The 9,826-nt window shown below is 61.5% G+C and overlaps 1 protein-coding gene across 1 annotated transcript; it reads left to right on the top strand.

Annotated features, from left to right (window-relative positions):
* The first annotated feature begins 4,330 nt into the window (after positions 1–4,330).
* On the top strand, positions 4,331–9,379 carry LOC133075555 (RIMS-binding protein 3A-like). Its single transcript, XM_061169856.1, is given in 1 exon segment — positions 4,331–9,379. A coding segment is annotated over 1 exon segment (5,049 nt).
* The last annotated feature ends 447 nt before the right edge of the window (positions 9,380–9,826 follow it).

Here is a 9,826-nt window from a genome sequence, read left to right as displayed (position 1 = left end):
TTTTTTCTTTTTTTTTTGGCTGCGCCATGAGGCTTGTGGGATCTTAGTTCCCCGACCAGGGCTCGAACGCGTGCCCCCTGCAGTGGCAGCACCGCTGAGTCCTAACCACTGGACCGCCAGGGAATTCCCAGCATACCTCTTTAAACACTATTAAAAAACACTATTCAACCAAAGTCCTCCTTAGAACCTGACAAATGACACGAATGAGTGGCCGTGTCCTGTAGGGGCACTGTCTCCCCTTCAGCTCTGGCATATCCTTCCCACCCCTACAGTATTTTCCAGGAGCCCCAGAACCTAAAGGAGCCCAGTTTGAAAACTACCCATATAATCTATCCCATTCATGTTTTAAGGAAGAAAGCTGAGACCAGAGAAAGCAGTCAAGTTCCCCGAGCTCAGAGTCCATGGGGGTGGCAGGCAGGTCACTGGACAATCAGTGCACAACGTGACAAGTGTGGGATGGCAGGAGCCGGGCACCGGGGCAGCAGTTTGCTCATCCACTCAACCACATTCCAGAATGCCTCCGATGGGCCTTGGATGGCGCTGTGGGGCTCCCGGGGACTCAGGCTGGGGTCCGCCTCCTCGGTTGCAGCCTGCCCTCCTGCCCTGACTGTTGGCGGCCCTGCTTGGGGCTGCAGCAGGACGTCCAGGATGTGGCGCCCTGCCCAGTGCCCCGAGGCGACTGTCCAGCTTTGCCACAGCTGCCCACCTGCTCCCGCTGAGCCTCAGGGCCTCGGCCTCTGTCAAACAGAGCAGTGCTGAGGGTCCCGTGAAGACATGCTCCCCGTGGCTCCAAGACCACCTGGACTGTCCCCGTGTCTCACCTCCCCCCTTCCCCCCATCCACCTCTCCTCTCACAGAGAACATCTGGAACCAAAATTCCCTGTGTTCTTGCCACTTGCCACTGCCCAATGGCATCTCCCATGGCGCATCAGGGTTCAAGGGAACCTAGTTTGAAAAACTTGAGTATTAGGAGTTCCCTGGAGGCTTAGTGGTTAGGACTCCATGCTTTCACTGCCCAGGGCCTGGGTTCAATCCCTGGTCAGGAAACTGAGATCCCACAAGCCTCGCAGCGTGGCCCCCGAAAAGAAAACAAAACAAACAACAACAACAACAAAGAAAAACATGAGTACAACAAAAAGGGTGGAGCCCATAGAGCCAAGTGCTGAATGAACACAGAAAGTGCTTCTCTGAGCCTCGGTTTTCCCACCTGTGAGATGGGTTCAAGGTCCTCTACCTGCCTACCTGGGGAAAGTACTGTGTAAGTGAGAGGGCCGTCTGTCTGTCTTGCACCAGGAGCAACCCAGGAAGGTCAGTCACAGAAGAGAGGCTGGGAGGGGGGGGAAATTCACTCTGAGGGTCCTGTGGGTGGCTCGTGGCTAGACAGCCATCCTCAGAGCAGCAGAGCCTGAGCTGTGAGAGGGCCCAGGTGCCACCGGGCCAGGTTGGCACCATACCCTGAGAAGCAGAGGTGTTGCTAATGGGATCACAGCATTAAAGACTGGATGCAAATGGCCGGGTACCAGATGTCCATCCACATTTCCCAGGAGCTACGTAGTACCACAACAGGAAGGGCAGGGAAGAGCCAGACTTAAGTAGGGGTCCCAGGCTCCCAACCACACAGGTGGCCAGGCTAAGGGAAGCCCTGTGTGTGTGTGTGTGTGTGTGTGCGCACGCGCGTGTGTGCAGGCGCGCGCATGTTCCACAGCTTACGATCCTGCCAACACCTCTCCTGAGACCTGAGCCTCACTCCCGGCCCAGCCTGATGCCTCTGCCCAAGGCCCCAGTGGGCAGCCTTGAGCCTGGGGTCCTCACCCTTGCTGCCAGGTGGTACCTGAATGGGGGAGGCAGACAGGCCAGGTGGCCAGGTGAGGATGTGCTCTTCATACCCTGCCTGCCTGCCTGGCCCTGGGTACCTCCTTTCTGGGGAGGGACTTTCTTACCCCTCCTCTGAGCCCCCTCTGGGCAGAGACACACATGTGTATTAGACGCGTCCCTGCTCCAAAAGGAGAGGCACCATGTGGTGTGATCTGAGCTGCAGAGTCCTGGGTCGCCCAAGCCCAGCCTGGAGAGTCAGGGAAGGCTTCCTGGAGGAGGAACTGCTAAGCAGAAGCCAAAGGATAAGATAAGGTTAGTAATAAGTGAGTGGACAAAACCAGGGTTGTGTGGGACCCACTAATCAGCCTATCACCTTGAGCAGAACTCTTAACCCACTGGGGCTTGGGACTTCTCATCTGTCAAATGGGTGGTTTGAATACTGTATGGCAGGGAATTCCCTGGCGGTACAGTGGCTAGGACACCATGCTTTCACTGCCGAGGGCGCAGGTTCAATCCCTGATTGGGGAACTAAGATCCTGCAAGCCTCATGGTGGTATGGCAAATAAATAAATAAATAAATACCGAATGGCAAGCATTAGCATGGAGCATGGCACATGTTATTTTTGTGTCGGGCCAGGTTGGTATCCCAGCAGGGGAAACAACACATGCAAAGGCCCAGAGGCCTTTGAGCCAGGGGAATTCTTCAGACTCCTGGAAGAAGCTTGTGAAGGTCCAGGCCAAGCCCTAGATGGGGAGACAGGAACTTGCACAGACCTCAGTGCAGCTCCTACTATACACCCAGCCCTCGGCCAACAGAGTCCTGGTGTGCCTCCAACCCTGCGAGGCTGGTGCTACCAATATACACATTGTGAAGAGGCTGAGAGGTGAAGTCATCAGTGGTCCCTCAGCCAAAAAGTGGCAAAGCCTGGATGGACGCCCCAGACTCTGAGGCTTCCCACCTGCCCTGAGGTATATGGAGTGAGTCCCAGGGAACTCAGAGAGTACCTGGGCTGCCTCCACCATGGAGGCCCTGCCTGACTTCAGCCAAATTCCTACCTTGCAGACCTCAGTTTCCCTAGCTGTGAAAGAGGGACTAGAATTAAAATCAGTGAGCTGCTAGAGAGCCTTGCTCTGGGCACTGTATACTCTTACCTCCTTGAAACCTCACAGAGGAAATGGATGCTCAGAGAGGTCAGGAAACTCTGGGAGGTCACACAGCAAGGGAGGGAACTGCATTATTAGCCCATTTTACAGACGAGAACATGGGAGCAGCTCAAAAAGCTTAAGGACTATTTGCTTCCAAAGTCCCACCAGCCCTAACCATCTGACACACTGCCCCTTGGAGAGCCATGGAAAGTTCTCTGGCCTTGCTGTATCCAGGGAGGTGGTGTGGGGACCCAGCAGGGCCCATACAGGCCTTTGGCTTTACTTTTTGGGAAAGCAGGTAGCCCCGGGCACTCCTGAGCCTGACCAAAGGGCAGGTTGGGCCCTCATGGTGGCCCCATCCTTCACCTCCCTCCCTGCCTCTCCAACTGGCCGTCCCCGCCTCCGGGTTCCACTTGACCCTCTTATCCTTCTGCACATGTGAAATGTAAGGCTCCCCACTGAGAGAAAGACTGGGTAGGGGTCCTCCCACCTGCGACCCTGAGATTGACCAGATGGCATCAGAGTGCCCATGGAATCTGGAGGCAGAATTTTGCAGGTTTGAATTCCAACTTCGCTACTTCTGGGCCGTGTGACTGTGGGGAAGCCCTTATCTCTCCGAGCGTCCTTGCGGGATGATTGTGAAAATGAACCAAGAAATCACAGGCCAGGGCTATGGTCCTCAAAGGAGCACTTGTCCCCTGTCTCGGCTGGCACCATGCCCAGGGCATGGGCTTGAGACTTCTCTGTAAAATGGGGATAGGAGGTTTAAACAGATAATGCACGCAAGTCCTCGGAAGGGGTCCTTGGATGGGTAGGCACAGTGGAGGTGCAGGAGCCAGATGCCCCCTCCTCTGAGTGAGCCCAGGTCACACCCCCAAGTTTGGGCGTATCCTGTTGCAGTTTCCAGCCACCACACCACCTGAATCCATTGGTGATCTTGAGCCAAACACTGAGCCCCCTTTCTCTAGGCCCAGAGAAGCAGCTCAGGCTTCCCATGGGTTCCTTGGCCTGAAAGGGATTGTCCAGTGCCTGGAAGAGGGCCGGGGTGGGTCGTAAGGGATATGGTGCCAGGATCAGGGAGAGGCCTGGGGCCAGCGAGACTCGTGGGCATCCTGGGAAGGACAGGGGCTGTGTCCAGCCTGGGTGTCTAGAGCCCAGCGCCAACATAGGCAGCCGGGAGAGGAGCACGGGCTAGCCGCGCCCACTGCAGAGGGTGGGAGAACGCGCCCAGAGGCGGAAGGGGCGCGCGGAACCCTCAGGGACCCCGGAAGGGGCGCGTGGGACGGTTGGCCGCGGCCAAGGCAGCAGCCGTTGGCGAGCGGCGGCCTGGGCCAGGCGAGGTCAGGCGTCTTGCCCGGCCGCGACCACCATGACCAAGGACTCGCCCAGCCCTTCTGGAGGCGGCCGCGTGACACCCAAGAAGCCGGCTACTCCGGGCCCGGCGGCGGCGGCGCTGGAGGAGCAGAGGCGGGAGCTGGAGAAGCTACGGGCCGAGCTGGAGGCGGAGCGGGCGCGCGGGCGGGAGGAGCGGCGGCGCTTCGCTGCCCAAGCGCGACAGCTGCGGGAGGAGGCCGAGCAGGAGCGGCAACAGCTGGTTGATCACCTGCGCTCCAAGTGGGAGGCGCAGCGCAGCCGGGAGCTGCGGCAGCTGCAGGAGGAGGTGCTGCGGGAGCGCGAGGCCGAGATCCGGCAGCTGCTGCGCTGGAAGGAGGCCGAGATGCGGCAGCTGCAGCAGCTGCTGCATCGCGAGCGCGATGGCGTGGTGCGCGAGGCCCGGGAGCTGCAGCGCCAGCTGGCAGAGGAGCTGGTGAACCGCGGCTACTGCGGCCGCGCGGGGGCGCCCGAAGACGCCGCAGCACAGTGCCGCTGTCGCCTGCAGGAAGTGCTGGCGCAGCTCCGCTGGGAAACGGACGGAGAGCAGGCCTCGCGCATCCGCCACCTGCAGGCGGCACTCGACGTGGAGCGCCAGCTCTTCCTCAAGTACATTCTGGAGCACTTCCGCTGGCACCCCGCCTTGTCCGGCATCCCCGACCCCCAGGCCGCACATTCTTCAGAAGAGCCACCCCCTGAGGCCGCCGCCAAGTCCTCATGTCGACTAGAACCCCTTGACGGCCTGAGCGCGGGCGCCCGCGCGCGCTCCCGCTCCCTCGACCGGGTGCCCGCGGCGTGCTCCAACTCCCCGGACAGCGTGCTCCCCGCGCGCGCCAGCTCCCTCGATTCCTTGGCACCAGCGCGTTCCCTCTCGCTCGACAGCACCCTGAGTCGCCCCAAGGCCCCTGAATCCTCCTCTCCAGACGCCTCCATCCCGGGGTCCCTGAGCCCCCCGCCGCCACTATCGGAGCGCAGGAGACCTAGCGACCCGCGAGGAGGGGAAGAGTCCGGGAGTCAGCCCTGCGAAGCCCTGAACCCCCTGCCGCCGGGCCCGGACTACCGCGAGCTGCTGAAGCAGAACTCGGAGCTGTCCGAGGCGCTGCAGGTGCTGGCGCGCCGCTGCTCCGGCCTGCGCGAAGAGAACCTGCAGCTGCGGCGCGCGGGCTTCTCCGACAAGGCGGACGAGAAGGTGAAGCGGCTCAAGGTGAAGCACGCCGAGCTGACTGGCCTCGCGCGGCGCCTGGAGGACCGGGCCCGCAAGCTGCAGGAGACCAACCAGCGTGCTGTGAGCGCGCCTGTGCCCGGCGAGAGCCGCGCGGGCCTGGAGCTGTGCCAGGCCTTCGCCCGCCAGCGTGCGCGGGACTTGTCGGAGCAGGCTAGCGTGCTGCTGGCCAAGGACAAGCAGATCGAAGAGCTGCGGCAGGAGTGCCACCTGCTGCAGGCGCGCATCGCCTCGGGCCTCGGCAGCGCCCCGCTCGCTGCGGGGGGCGCCGCCTGCGCCCAGTGGCTCAACATCAGCGACCTGGACCGGCTGCAACGCGAGTCCCAGCGGGAGGCGCTGCGCCTGCAGAGGCAGTTGACCCTGCAGCAGGCCACCAGCAGCGCCCGGGCGGAGGCGGGCGGGCAGAGCGCGCCATGCGAGGAGGCGCGGAGCCAAGTACAGGCGCTGGAGCGCGAGCTGAGCGCGCAGCGGCGAGAGTGCGCGGAGCTGGGCGCGCAGGCGGCGGCGGCGCGGCGACGCGGCGAGGAGGCCGAGGCGAGGCTGCAGGCGGCGCTCCGCGAGGGCGCCTGGCTGGCGAAGGAGAACGCGCGGCTGCAGGCCCAGGCCGACTGGACGGGAAAGGTGGCGGCCGAGAACAAAGACGTGCGCGGGCAGCTGGGCCTCGCGTGCCGGGAGCGCAACGTCGCCGGCTTGCTGGCGGGGCAGCTGTTGCAGCAGGCGGCACGAGGGCAGGACAGGCAGCAACAGCTGCAGCACGACCAGCAGAAGGCCCTGTGTGATCTCCAGACGGCCTGGGAGGAGAGGCGGGCACTGCAGTGTCAGCCTGGTCACCCTCCCCAGGAACCCTGGGAGGCCCCGCCAGCCCCGGAGTCCCAAGTGAGAAGCAGTGGAAGAACCAAGTTGCAGCTAGGGCCTGAGGACCAAGCATCATCTCAGCCTAGCAGAGCCAAACAGGAGAAGAAGGAAGACTCCCTGCTGGAGAACCCAGTTGCCCTCGGGGAGGCAGCCAGTGCCCCCAAAGTGCCAGATAGAGTCCCAAGCAGCCGACCTCTGGACTCCAGGCCCCAGGCCAAGAAAATCAGCTCCCAGTCGAACTCCTCCTCTGAGGTGGAGTCCATGTGGGCCCCTGTGCCATCCTGCCCTACCTTGGACGTGGACACAGCCAGCGAGGTGGAGGATCTGGAGCCCTATAACGTGTCCTCGACCCTGGAAGTGGGGGGTTCGGAGGCCCCCACCACTCCCATGTTCAAGGTCTTCCTGGCTCGGTATAGCTACAACCCATTTGAAGGGCCCAACGAGCACCCCGAGAGCGAACTGCTGCTCACAGCTGGGGATTACGTGTATGTCTTTGGGGACATGGATGAGGACGGCTTCTACAAAGGGGAGCTTGAGGACGGCCGGCAGGGGCTGGTGCCGTCCAACCTGGTGGAGCAGATTCCAGATAGTGACGTCCTGGGCTGCCTGCCCCATGAGTTCCCTGACCTTGGCCCCACTCGACTCCCGGCTGGGCAGGGCAAAGATTCAAAGGAAGACACTGGTCACAGCTTAGTACCTGGGAAAGCCCAGGGGACAGTGGACAGGGGGCCACACGTGACCGTGAGGGTGGGCTTCAAGCCCGAAGTGGCAATAGGAATCTCAAATGCCAAGATGGAAGATGGGCAGCTGGGCTCTCAGCAGAGCATGGGCAAGCGGGGCTTCTCCAGACCTCTTCTGGGGACCAACAGTGTCTTTTGTGTGGCCCCTACGCAACTTTACCTGAAGAGTGTTGCAGCCACGTCAGCCGAGATCACCTGGGTTGGCAGCAGCCACCCCCACATGGTGTACCTGGATGACCTGGAGCGTGCCCTGACCCTAGCGGGCGTGAGCTGCTACACCTTCCACCACCTGCATCCCGGCACGAGGTACCAGGCGAGGGTGGAGGTGCACCCACCGTGGGACTCGCTGCCGGTGCGCTGGGAAACAATGTCCTCCACCATCACCTTCAACACACCCTTGGCGGGCCCCCCTGACCCTCCGCTGGACGTGCTGGTGGAGCGCCACGCCTCAACGGGCCTCCTGGTGGTCAGCTGGCTCCCCGTGACCATCGACTCAGCTGGGTCCTCCAACGGAGTTCAGGTCACCGGCTATGCTGTGTATGCCGACGGGCTCAAGGTGGCAGAGGTGGCCGATGCCACCGCCGGGAGCATCCTGTTGGAATTTTCCCAGCTCCAGCTGCCACTGATGTGCCAGAAGATCTCGGTAAGAACCATGTCGTTCTGTGGAGAATCCCTGGATTCGGTGCCAGCTCAGATCCCTCACAACTGCGTCACCTGTCTCCGATTGCCAGAGATGTCTCCCTTTAGCTGCACCTGCGGGGACCCGTCCACCGGCAGAGTGACCTTCCCCACCTGCCCTCAGAGGCTGGTGCTGGCTCCCCCGAGGGCCAAGGCCAGTCCCCACAGCCCCGGAAGCTGCGGGGAGCCCCAGGCCAAGTTTCTAGAAGCATTCCCTGAAGAACCCCCAAGGAGGCAGTCCCCGACGCCCAGACTGAGTTCAGACGGAGAATTTCCAAGTGCAGGGTCAGGCAGCCAAGCCCAGAGGCCCACAGAGGCCCGGGAGCTCTCCAGAAAGGACCAGCTCTTCCAGAAGAGTCCCCGGAACCACAGGCCGCCTCTGCCCCAGGGCCAGTCTCGGGGGGAAGAGAACCAGTACCGGCACGTGGACACCAGCCAAAGCCCTGCTGCAGGAGTCATCTGTCCATCCCCTGAGTGTGGACCCAGGAAAGAGCCGTGTCAGGAGAAGGCTGCCCTTGAGAAGGTCCTCAGACAAAAGCAAGATGCCCCAGCATTCACCCCTCCCCAGCTGGGTACCAGCCAGCGACACGTGTCTGACTTCTGTGACATTCTGCAGGAGGAGGCAGGGCGCTTCAGTCTATGGGGCACAGAGGGGCGAGAGCAGAGGAAGGAGCTCAGGAGACAGAGCGGGCCAGGTCAGACTCTGGGGGGCAAGAGAGAGGGCTGGTTCCAGGAGCCCGGCTTGGCGCTGTGTCCCGCTCCGTCCAGCAGGATCATCAGGATGTCCAGGGGTGGCGCCCCACCGCTGGGAACGAGGGTGGACCCTCCAGCCAAGGTCTTTGTGGCCCTCTCCGATTACGTCCCCCTGGTGATGTCTGCCACCCCCGAGGCTGCAGAGGAGGAGCTGGCCTTCCGGAAAGGGCAGTTGCTGAGAGCGTGGGGCTCTCAGGACCCCCACGGCTTCTATCGTGGCGAACACAATGGGCAAGTGGGCAACATCCCCGGGCACCTGGTGGCCAAGGTGGACACGGGCACGGAGTGGACTGGTCGGAGGTGGCATTTGCCAGGGCAAGGGTACCTGCCCTCCGTGGTCCACCTTGATGACTTTGGGGGGCTTGGAGGCCCCCAGAGCTCCTTCCCCCTGCCGCAGGGGAGTCCCAGAAGGCCCTCACTGTGGACTCCAAAGACCATGGTGGCGGCTCTGGACTATGACCCCAGGGATGGGCTGGCAGGGGGCCTGGTGAAGGCCAAGCTGTCACTGAGGGTGGGGGATGTGGTCACTGTCTATGGGCCTGTGGATGACAAGGGATTCTACTATGGGGAGTCGGGTGGCCACAGAGGCCTGGTCCCAGTCCACCTGCTGGATCACATGTCCCTCCAGGGAGAGTGAGTGCAGCTCCCCGCTGGGGTGGTGGCCTCTGGCCGCCTGCGCCCCACATGCGGACCCACCACCAAGCCCTCCTCACTTTGTGCACAGCGCCTGCTCCATGCACCAATGCTCGGAACACTCGGCCGTCCCAGTCCTCCTGGCCTCAAGGGCAGCAGGGCTTAGGTCTGAATGGACCTGTTTCCAAAAGAAAGCAGAGCAAGTAGCCCCCAAGAGGCTGACAGGCTGGTAACCAGCAGGTTTTTGGAGAAGTGCCTTCTTCTGCTCCATCATCAGTACGCGTTTTCTTTAGGAGTTTAGCCTTACTCACCCATTGCCTTGTATGAAAGTCTCAAGAAAAGCCTGCCTCTTAAAAAAAAAAAAAAAAAAAAAGCGATCAGAATGTTATTTTTTCCATCTTTCGTTCAACTCCTCATTAAAATGTTCATAGAAAAAAGAAAAAGGATATTTTAGAAGTGAAAGCAAAATGAAGGAACCAAGCCCGCCTCTCCTCCCTCTCTGCAGACATGTTTCCCTGGCTGGTGGGGGAGGGTGCAAACCCTTTAGGGAGGCTCAGCTCAGTGTCGGCTGGCAGGGCCGCAGAGGGTCCAGCGAAGAGCCAGGGCTGAGAAG

The sequence above is a fragment of the Eubalaena glacialis genome, chromosome 15, assembly GCF_028564815.1.
Source record: "Eubalaena glacialis isolate mEubGla1 chromosome 15, mEubGla1.1.hap2.+ XY, whole genome shotgun sequence".
Classification (NCBI taxonomy): Eukaryota; Metazoa; Chordata; class Mammalia; order Artiodactyla; family Balaenidae; genus Eubalaena; species Eubalaena glacialis.
This window is presented reverse-complemented; position numbering and strand designations above follow the sequence as displayed.